Raw genomic sequence first — 24,706 nt, forward strand, 5'->3', positions numbered from 1 at the left:
ATCACAATTGAAAGGGAAGAAAAATGCTACAATGATGTTAATTCTTAAAAAGTTCTTTAATTAATTAGTAATTTTTGCGTTAAACTTTAATATGGATAATTAGTTGGGTTTAAGAGTTTTAAAAATTTTTTAGCTACGTAAATCTATAGCTATCTATATTTTTAATGATTGGTATAAGGAATAAACATTCTAATTATTTTGTATAAGTAAATTTAAAATTTATTAAAAATAACTTATTTTATTCATAGGATATATTGAGAGAAAGAGGAGAGCCTGGTTCCAAATTGAATCCTCTATTTTCATTTATCTTTTCAATTTCTTTTCCTATATCTATCTTTAAGCAACTAGCTGGGAGTGAACATCAATTTCTAGACATGGTGGTATGGGCACTGATCATGACATCTTAAAAAAACTTTTTTTTTGTAAAAAAAAAAATTATCATATATAAATATTTTAAAATTTATCTGAATCTAATTATTTTTTTTCAGATGATGCACAGAATATCTTAATAATAATATACGTGTGAAAACAAATCTGATCAACTTACTCCAGGTGGTCAAGGTAAAAACAAGCTTATAATTAATTTATTTATATATAGCTAATTGTATAAGAAATCGACTTGTCTTTTTTTTTTTTTTTTAATGTTTTGATGCAAATCTAATAATGTCTTGTACTCAGAAAACATATTAAAAAAGAAAAAGAATCTGATTAAATTATTGAGTGCTCGATTTAATCGTATCATGTGAGTTCTGACTTTTAAAGACATATATACGTCTCTTCCCTTGAAAACATATGTACATAGGTAATTCCAATTGAGCAGTGGACATTTTATGTTTTGGACTAATTGAAATTTCCAAAAACATGTTTACAAAACAATTAACCACTGAGTTCCCTAGAAATTAATAAATAAGAAATTATATAAACAACTTTATTATTATTATTTTGGTTCTCTTTTTATGCAATCTATGTAACGATTCTTGGGAGATTATGAACTTTTGTTTTCTTCTACTAACATATAGGTTTAGTCGTGTAGTGAAATTAAATAAAAGTTGACGAATTAATGCCTTTTTCCTACAACATTTTCAGTGTCACTTTTCAATAAATTATTCTTGAAACATTATGAGTTATTTTTGAATCCTTCAAAGCTTTTTTGCAACCAGTTTTTACCAATTGGAAAAGCCTTCGTTGAAAGATGACATTAGATTAATCAAAGCATTTAAGTTACATCTTAGTCCAATAAATTTAATCTTGTATCAGGTTTAAGCTTTTAAGATTCGAATCTCTTTTTTTTTTTTTATACGTTACGAATTTAAAATTCAACATTTATAATCTTTTGTTGTATTCTCGTATTAGGATAAAAATCTTAGTTTTAGAATTCCCCCTTACATTACTTTTAATCACATTAAACTATAAGGCTAATTTAATAGAAACGTTTTCTTAGATATAAAAGAAATTAGAATGAAAGTGCTAGCTAGTCATGGTTGAGAGGTCCCCCTACCATTGTGCCCACGTTAAATTGCATAGTTAATTATACACGTGTAAAAAGATTTTCACTTCTAAAACTAGACTGGAGGTCCCCCTCGTACCTCCCCCACACCATGAAAACCCATGGTAAAAGGCGTACGAGGCAGGGACCCGAGGTGGGGGGCTTATGTTTGGAACGCCAGAGCTCAGCACTGTCCACATCAAACAGGTTGGCTGAGCGAGGAGTGTGGGGTTCGGACACTCATTCAGAAACTGAAAACAACCCCCGTTTAAGGCTGTAAATCTTGTCTTAGCTAATGTCATTATCATCCCAGTCGAAAAGATTAATAATAGGGAGGATGAGTTTAGTATATTCTACGTAACTAGTATTAAAGTATCACTGTTCTCTACCCTCTGACAATATGAAATTTCCGTAAGTAAAGCCAAAAAACCAAATGGGAAACCACAGAGCAACAAATTAGGGACCATTTTTAATGCAAGCAAATGAATAGTGGGATTCTCTCATGCCAACGCAAGTGGAGAGGGAAGTACGTGCTCCATTCCTCCAGCAAACTTACCTACCAAAAGAGGAGCAAAGAAAATTCAGAGGATCATTGAGGGAAAGGGTTGGTTTCTTTTTCTCTTTAACTTTTTACTTGTTGATGTAATGGCTTTGACATGGTAGAATATCCATGTAGCAGTAAGAGGATTTGATTCCATTTCCATGTCTATTCTTATGTTTGCATCTGCAGCTACAGCGTTTACAAAAGGGAAAGGAAGGGCTTGGTTAAAAGGAGTAATGAGCCCCCACTCTCCTCGTTGGATCCCATTGCTTTGTTTGCCAGTCCCCCACTCTGTTGTTGTATCAACTTATCTTACAATTGTTGTGATGAAATTTGTTCTGAGTTGTCAGGGTAGCTCAGCTCAACCTCATTTCTAAGAAAATGCTTCAATCCCTTGATTGGTTAATTCAACCTTCAGTTACAATATTGAAATTCTAGTGTACCACTTACTATAGCAAATGCAATAGAAATATCTTGCATTGCCCGAGCTGAAGATTTTCCCGAGCCGTTTTTCAATACACTTATATACGTATATATGTATATATATTAGCCATTTAGGAAAAGATATGGGGCGGTACTTTGGAATTTGGACCTTGCTTCATAACTTGAATGTAGGGACGTGATTTTACTTCTTATAAACTCCTTCTTAAACCAATAACCATGAATTATTTTGCTTTGAGGACCACTTGATAGTTCTCGTTATTTACCCTTAAATTTGGTACATTTTTAGATGGCAAATTGGCCACATGAAAAACTCTCTTATATGTACTTTTTTTTTTAGATATATTGTGCACTAGATATTTTTGCAATGTTACTAAACGTAATAATAATTTTTTTCTGGTTACTTTTTGCACGCGTATTCTTCAACAAATTGTGAGTAATTTAATTTTTTACAATATATTAAAAGCATGAAATTTAATATTTAACATAGTTAAATTAATTGTTGAGGTTAAATTTTTCATTAAATGAAACAAAAATGCTCCAATTAATAGTAAACAACGAAGTAATGAGGCATTCTCCGTTTAAAAAAAGGTTGGGGAGAATTAAAAGTTTAAATGTACAAAAACTGAAAATTGGACTTGAAAATATTATCGTACTTAGGAGCAAATAATTTCACATAACATTCTTTGTAAGGGCCAAAAAGAAATTCGTTGATTGAGGAATTGCCGGTCCACCAGACAAAAGTTAATGTGAATCATAAAAGATATATATACTTTATGTTGCTAATAATAATGACGTGTCATTTAATTCATCATTAACTTAGCACCTAATCTTACATTATTAATTCAGCCACAACGGAGACATATGACTAATTACCAGCTATTTTAACTCCAAAGTACGGACAGTTATAAGTAAAACTTGAGATTTGTTACATCTTAAAAAGAGTTACAAAAAGAAAATTAAAAAAAATAAAGGAAAGAAAAAGGAAAAAAGAGTAGCTAAAGGCCGTTGGCAAGGAGGCTAACGGCTGATTCCTTGCAGGGACTTGGGGGAAGGCTGGTTTCGCCGGAGGCAACGAGACGTTGCACAAAGCCCTCAAGTCTCTGTCCGTTAGTCTCCGTCACTAACCGCTTTCCGCCAAACGGTAACGACTCTACTCCTCTCTCCTTCAGTACTTCCTCCATTCTTGGTCCCTTGTCACTCCCCAGTCCGTTTGCCTGCACGTTACAAGCCGTCGAATGTCGATCACAAAATTATATAAATCCAAAAAAATAAATAAAAATCGTTGAAATCTGTTTGGCTATTCAGAAATACGAGGAAAATTATGTACAAAAAAATCACTGTAATCCAGTCAACCGATTTAACCATGGATTAAAATAATTTCTTAAGAACCAAACAGAGCATCGATAGGGGTTAAAGAAAAAAAAAATGATGTGCGTACCTGAATTCTAACGTAGTTTGTACGGTTCCAACAGAAAGCGTTCCCCAACATCTGGTCTACGGTCTCCGAGACTCCGTCGAGCACAATGTTAATAACGGAAGAAGTTGAGCATTCGCCGTTGTTATGGACCTTTGACTTTCCACATGAGGGACCGTTGCCTAACGACAAAACCAGCAGATCCTCCACGCCATTAACGGAAGGGAAATCTCTCTTGTTATGGAGCACGTGCGTGACCGCAGCGGCAGTAGGGTTGTTCATCACCAAACCGCCGTCTACAGCGGAGCACGAGGTCTTGCCGTCGATAGATGTCAATGCGAAAGGTTTGAAGAGGCTCGGAGTGGCTGACGTGGCGCGGCACACTTGCCAAAGCTCGAAGTTGAAGCTAGGTGATTCGGAAGCGTCGGCGCGAGAGAAAACAAATGGAGCAGAACTCTTAAGGTCAAAGCAAGGAACCAGGAGTGGCTTACACGTGTCCTTCAGCGTCAAAACCTTTCCGTCTTCTCTCTTAAACATTTCCTTCAGCACCTTATCCATGCTCTTACCGGAGAATCTCTTCCTACGGTGAAGAACTCCGGCGAGCGTATTAACTTTGAAGAGCTGGGAGTTATGATGACTGATAAACTTGACAGCTTCGCTAGCAGTGAAAAGTGGATGGCCAGTTCCATCGTCGGCAGAAAGCATGGCAGCAAGAACAGCACCGATGCCAGTGCCGGCGATGATGTCGAAGAAATCGACAATTTGAGCATTCGGATCACCAGTTTTTAGGCGGATCTGGTCTTCCAGGTGGATAAGAGAGGCACCAGCGACAATGCCGGTGGTTCCACCACCGTCAATGCTGAGGATTCGAATCTTCTTGGTGGTTTCACAGTGCGATAGCCATTTTTGCTCCAGTTTTGTGAAGATCTCCAAAGTTACCTTACTCAGCTCCATTTTAGGTAACTTCCTCTGTTCGCGCGAAAATAACAACGAAAAAGCTTTGAAGTAATTTTTTTTTCCCTCTCTCTCTCCTTTTGTTCGATTGATTGCTTGTTTGCTGTCGTCTGGCAAGTCCGTGAAAAAAGCAAAAATAGAGCTTGGCTCTGTTCACGCTTTGTTGCTGATAAGCATTAATGGTAGTGATAAGCAAAAATATAATGTTTGCAAGCTGTTTCTTTCTTTCTCTCTCCCTGTCTCTCTGATTCCAAATCTCAGTGGCCTGACGAGTGAAGGTTGAGAGATGGAGGGGTTTTTTTTTTTCGGTTCTCCGTGGGCTACTGGGCTCCGAGTTAAGAGAGAGTGAAAACCGGGGAGTTAGTGAGCAAGTGAGGAGATGAATAGGAATAAGTTGGCTAGGCCTATGCTGGTGGCTATTTTATATATGCAGTGCATCTTCATTTATTCTTCGTCGTTTTTTTTTTTCCTTTTTTTTTTTAATGTTAAAAAAAAACCAATTTATATTTTACTGAGACAGAGTTTACTTTCTCTTTGGTAGTGAGAGTCTTACGCGTTTGGACTGTCCTTGCACGTGTTCTTATCGGGTTAGGAGAAGCGCCAACTTCGGCTTCTTACCCGGCTCGGCTCCCGCTTACCCTTCTTTAATGGTTATTTTTATTTCTAATTTCTACCCTTTTTATTATAGTACTACTTTCTTCCCTCTTTTCTCTAATTCATTTTATTTTTATTTTTCAAACCAAATCAATGTAGAAACGAACCTCCGTGGAAACAGCTTATTAATTTAAGAAAAAGGTTTTATGGCTTTTGGTTTAATTTTTTCGATATCATCGCTATTCAACTTCAAATTATTATGAAACTTAATTACTATTAGAATCTAAAATTTTATCCCTAATAAACTTTTTTTTTTTGTAGTAATGTCTTTTGGTTAATTAAATACTAATAGGAAACATATGGGTGAATGGGCTGCAAGAATATGGGTAGTGATTTGAAAATGATAGGCGGCTTTAGTTCAGTTTCTGAAAGCAGGATTGAGGAAGCACAAAGTAATCCCTTCATTGATTAAATCCAGCATATACATTGAAGTGTGCCATCAATCAAAATATAATTCCCTAAATTGAGTAAATCCCTTATTATTTTTTCTATGCCCAAATAAGCAAATACACTAAGTACCACAAAACTTTTTATCATTCTTCGTTTTTGTTTAATTCCTAGATCAATAATGTCATCTAAAATTATTTGGTTTTCCTTGTTAAGAAAGCGTGATGAAGGTTTAATGCCTTAATAAATAGGTCAATTAAACAAATAAAGCAAAAAAAGGTATACAAAATTAAAAAAAAAAAAAAAATTTTTTTGCTGCCACCGCTTTTTATAGATATATGGAAGTTAAGATGCCTACCAGACACACCTTGTAAAAGTGACAGGGTATCCAAGAAACTTGTTATGGCTATACTAACTCAAACTGTTGTCTTAAAGTCTTGCTGTAAAATCTTATTGTTATAGTTGATGTATGAATGAAAATGGAGAGACATTAGGTCAGGACATTCATGCCGATTATATATGTGTGTGTGTGAAAATTATCTTCCAGTTTTCTAACCCAACAATAACACCAGTCTAACACTATTCTCAGGAAATGAAGTTACAAATTCACTCACCCCGATTCACCTGTCTCTCTCCTTTTTTATTTTACATGGTTTGATGACACATTAAATTTCCAATTCAAAGGTGACAGTTGACAATTTATTGAATCCATTTGACACATTACAATGTTTTCATTGCATCTTCAAACATTCACTTACCTTTTTTTTTTTACTTTGTTTTATTATAATATATGAATTTATTAAGGTTTATATTATATATAATATATTTATTTTTTCCATATATTATATATGTAAAGGTTATTTGGTAATAACATAATTCATTACCAGGTGATTATAACTTGTATTAAAAGGAAACAAGGGGAAATAAAACCTTTCATTTTGTTTAACAAATATCCCGCCAATATTTTCATTTAATATGGAATAAATCATTAAGGTATTAATAGCACAGTAAAATATAAAAATGGAAATTTAATAAAATATGATAACATGGGCATATATGGGACATGCATATCTTACTTGGGTTTGGGGAGGACACCTTCCTGGCTCTTGCAGTACATATAAACCATCCTTGATAAGTATTATTTCTTTCATGATGAGTGCTGGACGACTACCTTCTCTGCAAGTTTATATAATATGCATCAAAGGGGCCATCGGCCATCCCCACTCCCAAATCAAACTTGATCAAATCTTGTCCATTATTTGTACGGAATCACAAGTGTCATTAGATCTAAAGATTTATCGTTAGACATTAAATTTAAGAATCGTCATCAATTTTTTTATTTAGATACGATTGATCACCTAAAGAATCTATCATTTTAATGAATACATAAGCCTATGGGTCCTTAAAAGAATAGGTTCAAGTCTATTAACTATAACATGATTCGAAAGTACGATTACGTGTGAGGAAGGTTGTAGCACCCTCATAACGCCCATCGAAAGATGGTATCAGTTTAATTTTATGTTATCCAATAAACCTTAAAAATTTACCAAGTAATTAATTATTTGAAATAATTCTCAATTTACTCTAATACTTTTAGTAAAAAATTTAAAAAATTCTTTCACCTCAAAAGTATGCAAAGAAACTATTATTTCACTTGTAGAGGCTCTATCGTCGGATTATTTAATATAAAAAAAATTCAAAAAAGAAAAGAAAAGAATAATGGTTCAATATTTGATATAAGTCGTTTTCCTTTAAAAAAAAACACTCATCGTTTTTATACAAAGAAAATTGATACTTTCAATTTTTTCTTGAAGCATTTGAAAATTTGTTCAAGGGAAATTAATACTTTTAACTTTCCTTAAAATATTTTTTTTGAAATTTTATTTAAAGAAAATAAAATTAAATTAAAATTTTAAAAAATAAAATAAAGAATACTAAATAATTTTAATCTAATAAATAATAATAATAATAAATAAATAAATAAACTTGAAACGGCTTGGCTCTGCTTGGCGGCTCGGCTTAAGAAATAAAACAACTCGAAGAACACGGCTTAGGAGTACGTGGTTCGGCTCGACTTGGTTTCGGCTCAGCTCGAACTCAGGTGGAGAAACGGATCACTGGATTGGGTGCGCTACAGGTAAGGTCACCTGAATGGGAACACATGGATCCTAAGGTTTTCTTAAGCGCAAATCGACATCGTTTTAATAGAATATAAAAGGCAAATACCTCCATTTTTTCACCAGATCTCTCATTCTCTCTCTCTCTCTCTTCCCTTCTTTTCCTTATCTCTTTCTCTACTTGAACCCAGATTTCGGTTGAAACTTCGTCAGAATCTGAAAAAACTTGTTGGAAACTTCAAATTTAGTCGAAAAATTCAAATGTCACCGAAAACAGTCACCGAATTCTAAAAAGTTTTCAGAAATTTTCCAGAAAAACTTCAAAATTTTTGAAAATTTTTTTTCACAAATTCCTAAAGTTATTTCTAATGCCCTATAACCTTTTTAGCTTTTGTTTCCTCCATATTGTTTTTCGTGTGATCCTTGTAGACTTATTTATAAGGATTGATCAGAAGAGCTTTTGATCAATCATTAATTTCTTTTGAATTGTGATTCAATATTTGAATCTAATCTGGACTCTGATTAAATCCAAAATCCATGGCAAAATTCCAACTCTCTGATCAATATCCCAGCCAAAAAAAAATGAATAGATAAATAATAAATAAAATATATCAATAAGAATATATATATTAATAGATAAATAATAAAAATTTATATATATTAATAGATAAATGATAATATATATTAATAAATAATAATAATAGTAATAAATAAATAAGATATAAAATAAAATAAATTTAACTATTTAGATCAAATCCAATTGATTCAAATCTAGATTAAATTAAGTATCTACAACAAGGGCAGATAAATCTGCAATATTTTTGTTGGCAACTCGGTCGTACGCCTGACACACAGGCAAAAGTGGGTAAAGGAAATATGTTCCTCTACATGACTATGCCTCCTCTTCTCAATTGCATTTCAATGGCAGGTTTGACAGAAGAAATACTTTCCTCTCGGTTTATTAACATTGGTCCCCTTTTTGCAATTATCCCATGCATTCTATGCATAAATGATACTAACCAATAGAAAGTTATATTCTCCATTCATTTCTTAGGTCTATGCACACCTCCAATTAAAATTAAGGGCTATAAAAGCAACTAAAAACTTCAACTGTAAATCTCTAATGAATCATCGATCTCCACATCCTTACTCATATTCATATTTTACTCAGAGACTTCTGTCTCACTATTGATCAACAATAAAGGGGAAATTGAAGGGAAAAAAAAGGTAAGAGTAAATTAACTTTATTCCAAAGAATTATTACTGCAGATGGATTTGTAGGGAAATAACAGTTTAATCGTATCAAGCTTCTTTTTCTAATGAATGAAAATTTAATTATTCCAACAAGAAAATTCAAAAAGATTATTACAGAAAACTGAAACTAATACTACATGCGATAAATGTTCAATCATTAATCTATAATTATACTAGTGGGAAAAACTACCCTTCAGTTTATTCTACTTGCCTCAATGATAATCAAACAAAATATGCAAGGACAACCATATAGCCAAGGATTTGGTAGCAATCTGAACAGTGTAAATATGGAGTGATGAAGCACTGTTATCAAACAATTGAAAATTTCACCAATGACTCTTATATATTTTGTTTATCAGGCACAGTCTTATAGGCTTAGAATTGAAAGTTGAAACTAAAACAAATCAAAGTATTTTTGTCTGTGAATTATTTAAGGAGCTGAAACAAATGTAAAGTAGATGTTGCTAGATTTTGAGACAGCAATATTTGATAAAAGAAACTAATGGATCAAAAAATGACAAACTCACATATACAAACATATGATATTTGAAATAAGAAAAAATAACAAAAAAAATTGTAGATTTTTGTTTTAAGTTTGACCCCGACACAACAATATTTCAATATTATCAAGGAGTGGAATCAAAAGGTGAAGGAGGAAATAGTGTCACCAGCAAAAAACTTATTGGAAGAGGCCCACTTTTGGTAATCAAGCATTGGATGCCAACCAGAAGCATTACCAACCCTGTAAACAGCCCCAAAACATGGAGCAAAAGGAGCAATTATAGCGAGCATAAACATTACATTTCTAGCATAAACTATGGCTAAACCACCGAAGGTAGAGGGACGAGTCAAAGAGTTCAAGACAAATTATTGACAGAGTGATTGATTAATTGACTATTATGTTCTTGGAAAAACTTTACCCTAATTACATCATGTATGAGGACAGCTTAGGAAAAGTAATTTGTGAAAAGAATTCGTTTGGATATATGCAATCCGTTGGTCGTAAATGTCGCAAATTAATTACGCGGAAAGTGTAATATTTAATAGGGATTCTTTTTGACAAATTAACTCCGACAAAAAGAAATATTCTTTTTGATAAATCTTTAGGGTTTTTCGTTTCAAGTAGTAGCCCAATTTAGCCTAACTCAATCTGAGTCAGGTCCAAACTGACTCAAGTTGAAGCCCATTTTATATTGATATGGTTCATTTGTTTTTATGGTCTTTTTACCCTTTATTACTAATGCAACATTAATATTTCCATCGCCACATGCTTTTATTTTCCTTTTTATACGAAAAAATAATTTATAACTAAAATTTGACCAGTTGCTATTCGAATGTTTTGGAATAAAAATTGTGTTTTTTTTAAAAAGGAAGTTACTTGAGTAAAAATGTGGTATTTTTTTATAAGTGGGTAGTTGTTTGTTTTTAAAAGAAACATTCATAAAAAAATAAAATTATTTATATATCTAAAGTTTTATATTTATTATTATTACGAAATTTTGTTTTTATATCACTTTCTTAACTGAGTTAGTGTCACTTGATTATTGACACAACCTTGTCAAAGGTTTTATATATAACTAGATTATGGCACACCCACTATGTGGATGAAAAGAAAAACAATAAAAAATTAAAAATTTTAGAAAAAAAAAATGATAAAAGAAGAAGTTACATAACTATAAAAATGTTGGGTAGGTTTTCAATTTAATTTGTTGTTTATTTAAAAAATAATATTAATTTAAAATTTAAAATTCTTATATTAAATGATATTCATAAAAGAATATGGTTATGAATTAAACAATTAGTCTGTGTTGCTTTTACTTCAGTAAAAGCTTTCATTTTTTAAATCTACAAAAAAAAAAAGAATAAATTTTAAGGGAAGTTGGTTTGCGAATCATTTTGAAGAAAGGAGACATGAAAATGAAATGTTTAATCGAATAAACAAAAATAAGGAACTTATCATTTTACCGGTTTATTGGCCAAGAAAATTTCTTGTAGTCATTCTAATTAACGAAGATAGAGAAAAAGTTTTTTATTTTTTATATATTTAGTTTATTCTTTGTTTCCACACTCTGTTATCTCATGTCATTGTTCATTACTAATAATCACGTTCAATTCAAAAGAGCAGATTCACGTAATAGTAGTGTATTTCAAACATGGCTATCATCAGCTTAAGCTTATTTATAAGTAGAAGTCTGGCCACATTGATAAAATACAATCAGCTAGCAGTCGGTGCCAGTAGTAACACTAACACCTAATCCAAATGCAACGACAGCAAGAGCCAACCAGAAGTTGAGCAATTTGAGAGGGGGAGCACCGCTCTGAGCTGGTCCAGGGATCGGTTCCATGCTTTCTGGACTGGTAGCCAACGCTTCATCAGACAATACTGAGGCTGACTGTGGTAATGGATCAACAAAGGAAGCAAAAGATGGAAGGTATTCCTGGTCCAGAGTGACCTCGATATGAACCTTTTGCCCGCTCTGACAGTGGCCAGGGAGACCGCAGATGAAGAAGAAGTGGCCAGGCCTTGTGAGTATGATGGTGTCATAACCTGAGGAGTAGACTGCAATTGAAGATGCTGCATTGCATGACTCGAATTTCTGGTGAGTCACACGGACAACGTTGTGGAACAGATTGTTGTACTTGAAAACTGCAATGGAATTACCACTAACTTAAATTTATCATGTAACCAAATCATATATGGTAGAAAAGAGTTGCTCTAAGCAAGAAGCATGCATGTATCTGAGAAATCCTGTGGATAGGAGCTTTAATTAATTATTACGTACCAACAACGTCGCCAACAAGGAAGTTTATGTTTTTAGCCCACTCTTGGTAATCAACCGAACCAGTGGTGGCCATTGTACAGATGCAAATCACAGCATTACAAAAGTCATGGTTCCACGTAATGTGTGAGAGAGAATAAAAATCAAAGAAATCGATGATGAAGTGAATATGTGAATGATACATTTAATATAAAAGCCTGGGGACTGTTCAGTTTTCCTAATCAAGGGAGACTTGATTCTAGAAATGTAAAGGCATGGACAAAACTATACATATCGAAGTTCATATTGGCCCATCAGGGTGGATATATTATGACATTAATGAAGGTCCATGGATTAAAATCAACATGGTGTGTGCTTGGGGCCAAAAGCCCAAGGTTTTCAAGGCAGGTTTGCTTTTTACTTTTTAGCCGAAAAAAGCCTAATTAAAAAAGGAGAGAGATCTGGTGGCGAGCTGTCAAAGGATCTGTTGCAACAACAAATTTAGCCTAATTTCTAGCTGAGTCAGCTCCAAATTGCTCAACGTGAAGCCCATTCCGGATTCAGCTAATTCCACTTTGTATAAGTAATTCGCATTCATCCCTTTTCTTTTTAAAGCAAAATTTATTTCGAGCAGGAAAAAAACTCTCTTTTTTTGTATTATTTCATGTTTATTGACATTGTGACAATCATTATCTTTCACAAACACATAATTATGTCTGTTGCTTGAATTAATCATCCAACATTTGGTCATAGGGCCTTTTCGGTGTGGCTTCATCTTCTTCCTTGAGATGGCGAAAACGATGCATCTTGGACTGGAATTCTAACTACTAAAAGATTATTCTATCTTTAAAAATTTGCTTCTATTGTATGTAAGCATTTCAAAATTGAAAGTAATATACTGCTCTTTAGAGAAATCAAGGGAATTCACTTTGGCAGACAGAAGAAATTTAGCATTTAAGAATCGTGTTGAACTATCTTTCTTAAACTGGATGATTATTAATTCCATCACAACCACTGAGTTAAGGTGGATTTCACCTAAACTCTTTAAGAGTATAGTTTAACAATATATGGGTAGTTAGTTTTTTTTTTTTTTTTTTTTTTTTTCTTTTAAATGCACACTTTAAGTTTAATATTTGGACTTTTTTTCAATTAAAGATATAATATTTAATTTGATTTAATTAAATTAACAAGCGTGGGATGTGCTCAATTGACCATCGGTTAACGAGCTTGAGTTGCACGTGCCGTTAGGTTCATTTTTATCTTCTAAAAATATTACTCTCTTCTTCCTCTAAAGCAAAATTTAGGGGAAAAAAGAGAGAAGAAATTAGCGAACTAATTTGCTAAAATCTTGAAAAAGAAATTAACAATAAAACAAAAGTTCTTCGACCATCTCAACATTTTCCGGTGTTTCCGAACAAACCAGTAAGCTAAGCACCATCCACACTAAAAGAAAGATTACCCACAAAAAGTTCCAAGTCAGAAACTAGGGGGCCTTCTACATCACTACCAAATAGCTCCTCTTTTTGGTTTAAAGTTTAACAAACTTAGAGTAACAAGAAGGACGCTTTTTGGTTAAAAGTTTGAAACTTTGAAGAGCAGAACAGAGAGAAAGAGAGAGTGAAATGGGTCTTAGGTTAGATGAAGATAAGGTTATGAGTTTGAGAGATGAGGTAGATGTAGCACACTAGGCTTTTTTTTTTTAGCCTTTGTTTTCTGTTTTGCCCCAAAGAGATAAAGAATAGCAATACAAAAGGAAGCAGGGGACTCCGCACAAGTCCACAAATCGTGGGTTGAATGAATGCCACCACGGAAATAGCAACACAAAAGGAAATGGTCTAAATCTCATCTCTGGGATCCCGATTCCCGCTAGAGGAAAAAAATGATTTTTGGGGTTGGTTTGCCCCAATTTTTTCAGGTCTTGAAGAAAATTTTTTCATCAAACCCAAAACTCAAGAGGAAAAATTGGTAAATCCGGTTTAATTTCGATACTCAATTTTGTTTTCTCACAAATTTTTATGATCTATTGTTCTTTCTTCCAAATTTTGTGGGTAAAAACCCTAAAATCCATCTTGTTTTAAATTAATTGGTTTTATTTGATTTAATCTTTTTTATATTTTAGTTTAACGTCTAAAAATATGATTTTACCTTTTATTTTTTTTATTTTATAATATGTACCATTCTTTTATCACACATTTACAATTCACTCTTGTTAAAAAAAATATTGTTTTAAGTTAATTAAAAAATATTTAATTCTTAATTGAATAAAATTAAAAATTATATGTTTTGTTGAAAAAGGTCTTAAATCAAACGTTTAATTTTTTTTTTTAACAAAAACTGATCTGAATATGGGAAGTAATATTATGGCTCTATCTAAATTGTTCACTTTGTTTTGAGATTTACACTTCTTTTGTTTTATAAAAATAAATTTGAACGAGTTGTTTTCAGAACAATTAAACATTTATTTCATCTAATAATTAGACAAACCTAATATCATAGAAGTGCATATGATCATAATGCTATCCCAATACAGTAATGTCCAAGCATTTCCAAAAGAACACAATTACAAAGACACCTCTTAGAAGGCAAAACCAAAGACTCAAATTGCAATAAGACCCAAAGTGAATGCAAAGCAAAGCTTGGAGGAGATCAGAAGTAATGCTCCGCTCTGAACTGGGACAGGTGCCAACATTTCTGAAGGTGGGTTTGGAGATGAAGATGGGCTAGGACTTGCACTTGGGCTTGCGGATAATGGTGTGACCAATACATCAACTTTCTGGCCGGCTTGGCAGTGGCCAGGAACACCGCAAAGGAAATAAAAGTGGCCAGTCCTTTTGAGGGTTACGGAGTCAGTACCGGAGGTGTAGGAGGCGATGGCAGATGTTCCATTGCATGACTGAAAATCGTTGTGGGTCACTTGCATCACGTTGTGGAATTGACTGTTGTACACGAAAACTGCATTTAGAAATGAGCATTCAAATAAATATTAGATGATTATTAATCATGAAATTAAGCTACACTTGCATGTTTCAGCAGAGAAAATCGTTTTTGGTAATTCAAAAATCTTAAACGTCTTAACGAAGCTCAAAAGAGATTTAGATTTTAAAAACTGGTAGATTCAAAAGCTCAAACTCTTTTTTTTTTTAAGTGGTTGAAAAAGAATCATCTTCTCCTTTACAAAGACCCTTCATTCAATGGAATTAATGAGTGACAAATATAAGTGTAACAGCCATGTTTTGCAATTATTAGATCACCAAGTATGTTTTCTAGCAGTTTTCTATCCTTTCTTTGTTTCCCCTGTTCCTTTTACCAACCGAAAGTTAGAATATATTACGTACGTGTGGTAAGAAATTTTACCCACCATGGAAATTAAGAAAGACTTGAAATATAACAAAGCTCTAAAAAATGTTTTTTTTTTTTTTTTTTCTCTTCGGGGGTGAATGGGATGGCGTGCATCAGAAAATCCCTGACTTTATGGACCTTGCTGCGAATATACATATCCAAGAAAACTGCGACAAATTTTTTCTTTTGAGAAAAAAGGTGCGAGAACTTGAAACTATAGGACCAAGAAGAAGAAAAACAAAAACAGAGAAAGGTTAATGGGAAAACATACGAAGAGAATCGCCAACATGGAAACTCTTGGTGGAAGCCCACTTGGTGTAGTCAATATTTCCCACGCTAGTCCACCCAGTGGAGTCACCTACCTTGTGAACTGCACCAAGAGAGACTCGAAAGCAAGCCAGCATCAAAAGGAAAGTTACGATTCTCTCAGAAGTCATCCTCAAAGCACGATTAGGAGAATAGCAAGAAAGCAACAGAGAGAACCGAAAGCAACACTGCTACGGAGCGAGAGCGTAGAAATTAGTAGTTAATTTGTGAAGGGAAACTTCGGCGCGCGGCGTCTACTTATAAGGAGGTTTTTCCTATAGACTATGGCGCTAGTCCTAGCATGTAAAGATTTCCTAAACCCAAAAGTATTTGTATAATGGATCGCCAATAATACCAAATATATATATATATATACACCCTGCACTGCTACTTTTGATGAAGGGAAAAAGTTAATGTACATTCTCCATGTTAAACCTCGGCCGTACATTGTGTGTTTGACCCAATCTGAACCCTCGGATTCCAACGGGAATATTATGAAAGCGGCAATCAAAGCAATTATTTTGTGATTGGGATTAGGGGAAAGTGGTTAAAATTTCGAAGGACTTTGAGGTGGGACCAAAACTTGGAGGGATGGTGTACCACCGAGAGGTTAGGTCAGTCCAACACCAACACCATCACCATCACCATCAATGGCTCGGGGCTCCACTCCAATGTTTTACCAAACGCAAGGTCACAGCTGGTTTTCGCGGGGGGTGTAGATTATTAGATTTCACTCCGGACAAAATAAGAGCCTTGGCATCATTCGATTTTGATGCAGCGCTGATTTTCATGGCATTTCATTTTTGTTTCGCACCTCTGGGAGTCAGGGGGTCGAGCAGATGGAGGACAGCTATGCTGATTAATAAATGAGTTCACAAGAAAAATATTGGAATGGGTTGAAAATTGAAAAGACAGTTTCAGTCAGATAGGTAGATTTAGATACATTTGAATCCACGGTGAAATTGATTTTAACGAAATTAAAAATAATAATTAAAATAAAATTAATTATTATAAAATTAATAATAAAATATGTATTTAAATATAAAAATAATAGTGATAATGAAATAACTTATAATAAAAAATAAAAAAGTATTAATCTAAAAATATAATAATAAATTATTTATATATTTTTTAATATTATTTAATATTTAAAATTTTATTGAAACATATAAATGATTTATTATATAATTACAATAATGTTATATGAAATTTTTAAATAAAAAATAAAAAATATAAATAAAAAATAAAAAGAACGAAGGGTAATCTCATCCATGTACTGTTTATTGCAGGGTAAAAATAAATGACGGTGGAGACATGAAGCCACAAATAAATGGTTAGTGGTATATTCATCTTTACACTATACATTACAGGACAAAAAATATATATGGCAAGGGCATAAGAGGGAAAAACTGATGTAGTGTAGAGATAGATTTTCCACGAAACCCTAAGCTCTGGTGGCGATTGAAAGTTTCAGTATAATGAAAGAGTTGAATCGTGTTAAAACAAGTGATTCAAACACTTTTTATAGATGATTGAAGCTCCACATTGGGATCAATCGGTGATCCAAATGTTGCCTTAGTCCATAAAGAAGAAGAAAAATCAATTTAAAAAATGCAAAAAATAAACGTTAGGATAAGGTGAAAAACCAAGCCCAACTTTCCAATCACATGGCCTAGCTTGAATTGATCGAGAAAAAAATAAAAAAATGCTACTAAAGCGATGGACAACCTTAAATATTAGAATCAATGGACGTTAGTTAATGGTCCAGAATCTAACTTGTTCCATTAATTATAATGATAATAGTTCAGATATTATTTGATTTGATTTAACTTTTTTAAATAATATATAAAATTTTAAAATTTAATTTGAATCTAAATATAATTTTTATTTGATTTGATTTGATTCGAATCGAATTTTATTAATTTGATTTGATTCGATTTAATTTATTAATTTTTAAATTTTATTATTTATATATTATTTTAATATAATTTTTAATATTCAACAAGTAACCTAATTAATAAAAAATTTTAAAATAATCGATCATAATCATAATCAAACTAATCAAAATCAATTTAATTTGGTTAATTCAATTAAATAATTAAACTTTCATTTTTTTTATAAGGGTTAAAAGTGAGTTAGGCTTAGAGTTTTTTAAGTAAGAAAAAATATATTTACCCTTATTTGTTAAAAAGTTAATTAATTTTGTTAATTTAATTATTAATTTTAAAAATTAAAAAATCGATCAACTTAATCAATTTAATCAACTAAAAAAACTAACTAAAATTAAACTAATTAAATCAAACCAATTTGACCATATTCAGTCGGTTAAATTGATTCCAATTGATTTATGCTCGTCTTTAGTTATAAAATAAATTGATGCTTTGTAATCATAGCCATTTTTGGACAATGTGTAAACTAAATATTGTACTTATAGGAGTGATTCAAATTTACCACAAATATTCTATTCTGTTAACCATATTTTTATTTTTAAAGTAAATTTATCTTTATATTTTAAATTTAAAATTATTTTAAAAAATATTAATTATAAATTTTTTGTTAAGAATTATTTTGTGTCTGTTTGGCCTAACTTATGGAAGAGGTTATCCATTACAAAGGCAAGAGCCTACGTTTGATTCTCAAAATTTTAAAAATTTTAGTTTATATGGAAAGCAAATTTAAGTTTTTAGGCACAGTTATAAATTAAATAATTTTCAATAAGTTCTAATTTTAATTATAAATATTTAATGAAAATTTTTTACATTCTCACATTATTTTTCAATAATTTACAAAATTAAAAGAAAAATTATATTATTTTAAATTATTTTGTTTATTTTATTCATCTTCTGTTAAATTCATTTATTTTTATTGTAATTAACAAAAATATATCTTTTTTGTTTATTTTAAAAAACTTAAGATTAATTTAACAAAAAAAATTAAATTTAAATTTTTTAAAAATATATAGAAAATAATATCAAATAATTTTTTAATATTTTACGGCAATTATGTATTAAATTTACTAAACGCTATTTTAAATTCTCTTTATAGTATTTTTAAAACAATTTTACTCTAGCAACACTTCTTACATTTTTTTTTTGCCAATAAAAAATGAGTTCTACAGTTAGAAAATAATTTTAAAATTATATGAAAAGAAAAAAAAAAACAACTATTAAACTAAAATCCAAAATTTTCATTTTGTAATTTTTTTCTTATTTTATCATAACATTTTATACTAAATATTATATCACACAATCAGAACTTTTCTTCTTTTTTATTTTTTTTATAATGTATTTTTTACTAAACATAATATCACATCATACTTTTTGGGTTGATCTTACTTTTTCTGTCATGTTAGTTTCAAGATTTTTTTTTTTTAATTATAAAACAATTTCTATAGGAAATATTTTATGAAATATTTATCAACGCTTAAATTTTGACCAATTTCACTTCAAAATAAAAAAGTATAATAATACATTTGTTTTGAAATTAAAAATATAATGATAAAATTATACTAATTCAAAGATTAATGATAAATTTAAACCACTTACATAAATAAAAATGTTAAATTTGTTACTTACCTGTAACCATTTGCTAGACACATTGTAAATTTTACCAACTACGCTGTTAGTAGTGCAAAAATAATATATTCAATATGCAAAGAGCTTTTATCAATCACATGATTGTGCGCACATACTTGACAACTATAGCAAGAGTTAAAAGCGACATGATGATCTCGATATGTTAAAAGGGCAATGGCATGCATGTGTGCTAGTAATTTTGCCTTTATTATTACCAACAAATTAAAAAAATAAACAAAATCATTAATTATTAATCATTTTCTTTGATTAATTACTACTAAATTACCATATACATATTTACATAGATGCATTTATTTAATTGAAGTATCATATAAATACATACATAACACTGATATATTAATATTTGTTAGTTTGAGTGATAAAGAATTTAATTTCTCTTAAATAAGGTATTGATTTCAAGTTTTATGAATGAAAAAAATAGATTTAAAAGAGTTTACTCTATTTACAAGGTTCAATCTGACTTAATTCTAGATTAATCAAAATAAAAAATAATTATCAAACTCCGGAAGATCTCAGAAAAAAAAAAAAACACTGGCAGGATATGTAAATGGGCTTATATTGCGAACCTAACTCCTTACCTGTGAACATTGCTGGGCCCATGATGGATTAGAATGGCGTATCCAACCCACAGACTTTTCCCCGGCCCACACCTGAAAATAGATTTTGTGATAAAACCGAATTCCGCGCAGAACAAACGTACCATTGCAATCAAACAAGACCCCAAGCCGGAAGTGCTCTTATCCACATCCCCACGCCCTTCCCTCCTTTCTGAACTCGTTGAGAACCCATGACACAGTTCTCAACAAAATCCACAGCCGTTTTCTGCTATCAAATGGTGGCGCTCGTTTCTTCAACGACCCCCGTTCGGTCTATTTTCTGGCCCAATCCTAATACTCCCAAATCCTTGTTCTCCCCTTCGGGTTCTCTCTTAATTCTTCACTTCACTTCATTTTTTAGTGTTTTCTTTTTAGAGCATTGTCAGTTAACGAGACAAGTTTTCCGCCTACAGGTTGTTTCCAGAAGGATTCGATTGCGTGAAGTGCCGCTCCAGCAATGTTAATGTGTACTCGTGGAGCTCAGCTGCATACTACGGCAGGTTTCATCACGACGCCATTAAATTATGTGGCAAACCCGTTATTGTTAAACATTTGCTACGTAAGAGGCAAGTTCGTTTATAAAAATAACTTTCTATGTGTTGGAAGAAATGCTGCAGCGAATTTCTAAGATAGAATTTCTGTGGGTTTTTCTTTCTTTTTCATTTTTGGGTTTTTTGAAATATGTTTATTGTTTTGGAACGTGGAGAGTTGGAATTGTGAGGTGTGCAACCATTGAAGAAATCGAAGCAGAGAAATCTTCCATTGAGAAAGATGCAGTGAGTTTCTTTATAAATTCAAGTAAAGCAAGGGGATTTTTTTTTAACAGAAAGGGAATATTATTTTGTTTTTATCAGAAAGCAAGAATGGAGAAGACAATTGAGGCAGTTCGAACTAATTTCAATTCCATTAGAACAGGGAGGGCAAACCCAGTAATGCTTGACAAAGTTGAGGTATGAGTTTTCGTACTGGTTCACATGGTTCATTTGGGATTATGGGATATTATGTGAACAAGCTTGTGAGAAACTGGTATGCGAACACCATGTTTAGGACATAGTATAAAATATATCGAATTTGTTGATTATAAGATTGACTTCCCGGCATTCAATTTCAGGCTGGTCCGAGAAAGACAGAATTGCTTGCTTAATATTCATTAGTGTGTACAACTAATAATATTTATGTCTGTCAGATGAGAAATGGATCTTAAAACGTTATGTTGATGTCTGTTGGCTCACCAAAGGTTGCTAATTTGTTCTAAAACTAAAATATCATCTTTTTCTCGGAAAGATTTAATAGTTTGCTGTTTTAGGTGGAATATTATGGAACTCCAGTCAGCTTAAAGAGTATTGCCCAAATAATTACACCTGATTCAAGTTCTCTGTTGATTCAATCCTATGACAAATCCAGGTATAGTAAACCAAAGATGGTCATTAGTTCAGGTTAATTTGTAAATTTATGTAGTCTGCATGATTCATCTTCTGCAATACATGTGGCATACAGTTAAGAATTGAGGACTTTCAGAACTTGCTTTTTTGAAAAGGCATAGCAAATAAAAAGCAGAGTTATTTACACATGGAATCTTTATTTAGCTACTTTGCATAGAGTTTGCAAATGTTATTAGCCCATTGGAAAATTTTGTTGGATATTCCTAAGAAAGGTGTTGGCAAGGCACTCTTTTGTCACTAAATGAAATGACAGTATTAGAGGTAGACTTAATTTGCAAGTATTTGGGGATATTTTATTTTCTTAAGATGTGCTCAGCAAGGTTTCTTGAATACATACTTCTAGAAATTTTAATAAAGTTCGATTATTGGTTTTCTTTATATTTTACATAATTGCAGGAATTGTCAAAAGTTGTGGCCAAACAAGCTGAACAAGGGAAGGTACTTAAACTTTTGTGATTTGGGTTTGAATTTCAGACACTACAGTTGATTCTTAATTTTGTCATTGGACACTCTCTCTCAGAAAAAAAAAAAAGTCTGGATATTTAAGCTCCAGATTCATGTATTCTGAATGATCCTAAAAAGAGTATATTCTTTAAGCAAGAAGCAAGTATAAAAGCATCAATGATGTGGAGTCTAAATATTCAACCTATAATTTGGTTGTCTTGGTCAAGAACCTTTAAATTTGATTGAGGGGATAAAACCCGTAAGTACTTAGAATTATTTCCTAGAACGTGGAAGTGCTAAGGTTTACTTGTGTTACCACATGAATATCTAAGCACTTGCACTCTAAATTTTCATTTGTTGGGTTAATATTTGATTTATGGTGGTTATAGACTAAATTATGGTCCTTCATTTACTTGAATCATCTTTGTTGATCAACTCTTTATACGTGGCAGTGAGGAATGTAAGAAGAGATGCCCTTAAAGCCTATGAAAAGCTTGAGAAGGCTTGTATCTTGCCGGCCTTCCCTCCCCTTTACTTTTGATTCACGTGTCTTTGCTTTCTTTTCCCTGGCTCATGTTTGTTGAATCACCTTTTGTTGGCATTGTTTTTTTCGATTTTATCCAGGAGAAAAAGCTTTCTGAAGACAATGTGAAGGACTTATCAAGTGATTTGCAGGTGACTTGAGATTTATCCTCTTTACCTTCATTTTGATCTCTCTCTCTCTCTCTCTCTCTCTCTCTTGCAAACAGAATCAAGGGAAGAAGTGCTTTTGTCACTATAAGGTAGAACATAGTATGCAATTGCATGTTCGTCATGAAATTAGCACCCAATGGCTTGGATCAAGTGCTGAGGTGATCCATAATATATGGGGTACTGTCACTACTTTTTTTTTTTTATAATTTCGTGTAAAAGGTGTGACCAAAGTGTTCTGGTTTTATGGAAATTTGGTTTCAGCCATTTATTTAACCAAATTCCTGGTTCCTTGATGTTTGCAATAACTTATTGGACAGTGTTGCTTTACCTTCCTAAATGGAGAAAATTTATTATGGACCAAACTCCCTCTTTACACTAACTCTGAATCCCTGAAAACCCCCTATTTTGGAGGCAACCCTTGAGGTATAGACTATAGAGGCTTCTTATTTTCTTTAATCTCTTTTCTGCCTATAACTCTATATCTTCAATATATGTGTTTTTGCATTGGTGTGTACGCACTCATGCATGTAGATTTCTATTCTGATAAACAAGTCAATTTGGTGGGTTGCATATTCCCTTTTAGTTTGTGAAATCTTGTTCTTGACGCAGAAACTTACAGATGAGTATGTGAAGAAGATTGATAGCCTCTACAAGCAGAAAGAGAAGGTATCCCTTGTCAAAAAAACAAGTCCATTTGTTTTCTTTTTTGCTCAAAGAAAAACGAGTCCACTATTTTTGCCATTCTCTTTTGCTTCAAATTTGACCTAATGCTCTTGTAATACTTTGATGTCTTACACATGTTTATCTTCCTTTTGCTTGTCTTTCTGGAGTTGTTGACGGTCTAGTGATTGTTTGTAGAAAGATGTAAAGCGTTGAGCTTCCTTTTCTATTGAGACAGAAAAATTAGTTCTTTGTTTTCTTTACTTTTTGGTGGGCGGGTGGAAACTTGTGGTGCATATTGTCTATACCTTACCCACAAAAGAGCATTTTGAAAATTCTTGTGTTATTGGGTAGATATCTTGTTTTGAAAGAAATGGAAAAATCAAAATCCATGACTTCTGTTTTAAAAGTTGAATGCATGTATAATAATCTTTACAACTCTTTTTCCAGATTCATTGATGGCATCCATCCATACTGTCGTGGCTGGACATCAAACATAAACACGTTCTTATTAAGATTGTTAGCCCTGTACAGTTTGTCCGTTTCCAATTATCGTGGTCCTTGGTGATTTTAAAGCCATCTGATCTGAGAACTCTGTGCTGCATAACTAGCCAAGATTCTTAGCCTTTGTTCTGTTTTGACGTAGAAAGTCAAATGGCAAATATGTGGACCAGCGCCCTAGTTTGACAATTTTGGTTTAGAAAGTTTTAATGTGAATTGACTTCTTGAATCCTTCTGAAGAGACGGTGCATTTGCCCTACACATTCTTGCTCTTTGCGATAGAATTGCTGTTCATATCAGATTAAAGCTATCTGATTTTCATGTGGTGTATAACTAGCTACATCACTGGTCTTCGTTTTGTTTTTTGATCCACAAAGTATGGGAAATTTGTGGACCAGCATTTGGCCCAAGTTTGACAATGTTGTGCGCTTCAAAATGTTTTGATGCTGTATCATAACCAATGTCTTAAACCCTAGTGCTACTACTACAACCACTATTTTCCCGGTACAAATGCATGTGCTTTATTTTTTAGTTGTGGAAGCAGGTGAGATTTAAAAGTTTGCGGTTTTCTGCATCCTGCACAAAAAGTGAGGTTTTATAATATCTTTACTATGGATCAATTTTTCTCGCTTTGAACAAAAAGATCTTCAAGGATTGCTTTTATTGCACCAAGAACCTGTCTCTCCCCAGTTGTCCACCAACCCGATGTGCAAATTATGCACCCATTCTTTTACCATCCCTAATGAACAGAACTCATGACTCTTAGAGAGTTGTATCAACAGCACAAACTGCCATTGTTACTACTAGGACTAGTTTCGTCATCCAATTCCATCCATCCTTGTTGCAATACCATAGACGATGCAGGTTCGCGACCTCTACTGAAAGAACTGGCTCGTTAACATCTCTCCAGGCGTCCAGGATGTCGTTAGTTATTGCATAATGCCCATACGGATCATTGTAATTTTCCAACTTTTTCCATGTAATTTTCTAAAGCTGTCTTACATAAACAATTTCTTGGATACTTCCAACAAGTAGGAGATAAAATTACCTCATGAAAAAAAAATAGTATCTATCCCAGGACCACTAGCATCGGTTCCTTTTAATCCAAGATAGTTTCTT

General features: G+C 32.6%; 3 protein-coding genes and 1 pseudogene across 4 annotated transcripts; 1 reads left to right on the top strand and 3 right to left on the bottom strand.

Annotated features, from left to right (window-relative positions):
• Positions 1 to 3,219: 3,219 nt before the first annotated feature.
• On the bottom strand, positions 3,220 to 5,232 carry LOC111306087 (putative inactive patatin-like protein 9). The gene is made up of 2 exons (XM_022903993.2): positions 3,910 to 5,232; positions 3,220 to 3,685 (listed from the first exon to the last, which is right to left on the bottom strand). The coding sequence occupies exons 1-2, from the start codon at positions 4,837 to 4,839 to the stop codon at positions 3,467 to 3,469; spliced, it is 1,149 nt and encodes a 382-aa protein (XP_022759728.2). The 5' UTR covers positions 4,840 to 5,232; the 3' UTR covers positions 3,220 to 3,466.
• Positions 5,233 to 11,470: 6,238 nt separating this feature from the next.
• On the bottom strand, positions 11,471 to 12,215 carry LOC111305197 (early nodulin-like protein 14). The gene is made up of 2 exons (XM_089751087.1): positions 12,035 to 12,215; positions 11,471 to 11,898 (listed from the first exon to the last, which is right to left on the bottom strand). Exons 1-2 carry the CDS (start codon positions 12,213 to 12,215, stop codon positions 11,471 to 11,473), a joined length of 609 nt encoding a protein of 202 aa, XP_089607213.1.
• A 2,285-nt stretch (positions 12,216 to 14,500) lies between these two features.
• LOC149512811 (mavicyanin-like) lies at positions 14,501 to 16,488 on the bottom strand. Its single transcript, XM_089750819.1, has 2 exons — positions 15,621 to 16,488; positions 14,501 to 14,962 (listed from the first exon to the last, which is right to left on the bottom strand). Exons 1-2 carry the CDS (start codon positions 15,784 to 15,786, stop codon positions 14,607 to 14,609), a joined length of 522 nt encoding a protein of 173 aa, XP_089606945.1. The 5' UTR covers positions 15,787 to 16,488; the 3' UTR covers positions 14,501 to 14,606.
• Positions 16,489 to 19,935: 3,447 nt separating this feature from the next.
• LOC111305199 (ribosome-recycling factor, chloroplastic-like) lies at positions 19,936 to 23,349 on the top strand (annotated as a pseudogene). Its single transcript, XR_016331382.1, has 8 exons — positions 19,936 to 20,171; positions 20,261 to 20,623; positions 20,702 to 20,797; positions 21,154 to 21,333; positions 21,686 to 21,727; positions 22,179 to 22,235; positions 22,358 to 22,408; positions 23,036 to 23,349. The product of XR_016331382.1 is annotated as a ribosome-recycling factor, chloroplastic-like (transcript).
• The last annotated feature ends 1,357 nt before the right edge of the window (positions 23,350 to 24,706 follow it).

Source organism: Durio zibethinus, chromosome 21 (assembly GCF_047325235.1).
Source record: "Durio zibethinus cultivar Kanyao isolate XHJ-2024 chromosome 21, ASM4732523v1, whole genome shotgun sequence".
In the NCBI taxonomy this organism is placed as follows: Eukaryota; Viridiplantae; Streptophyta; class Magnoliopsida; order Malvales; family Malvaceae; genus Durio; species Durio zibethinus.

What these genes read in the sequence shown, in the direction of transcription:
- LOC111305197 (XM_089751087.1), bottom strand. Translation starts at nt 12,215, where the DNA reads ATGTATCATTCACATATTCACTTCATCATCGATTTCTTTGATTTTTAT. An exon ending in CCTTGTTGGCGACGTTGTTG is followed by an intron (nt 11,899 to 12,034) that starts GTACGTAATAAT and finishes ATTCCATTGCAG; the next exon opens with TTTTCAAGTACAACAATCTG.
- LOC149512811 (XM_089750819.1), bottom strand. Translation starts at nt 15,786, where the DNA reads ATGACTTCTGAGAGAATCGTAACTTTCCTTTTGATGCTGGCTTGCTTT. An exon ending in CCATGTTGGCGATTCTCTTC is followed by an intron (nt 14,963 to 15,620) that starts GTATGTTTTCCC and finishes TTCTAAATGCAG; the next exon opens with TTTTCGTGTACAACAGTCAA.
- LOC111306087 (XM_022903993.2), bottom strand. Translation starts at nt 4,839, where the DNA reads ATGGAGCTGAGTAAGGTAACTTTGGAGATCTTCACAAAACTGGAGCAA. An exon ending in CAAACTACGTTAGAATTCAG is followed by an intron (nt 3,686 to 3,909) that starts GTACGCACATCA and finishes TGTAACGTGCAG; the next exon opens with GCAAACGGACTGGGGAGTGA.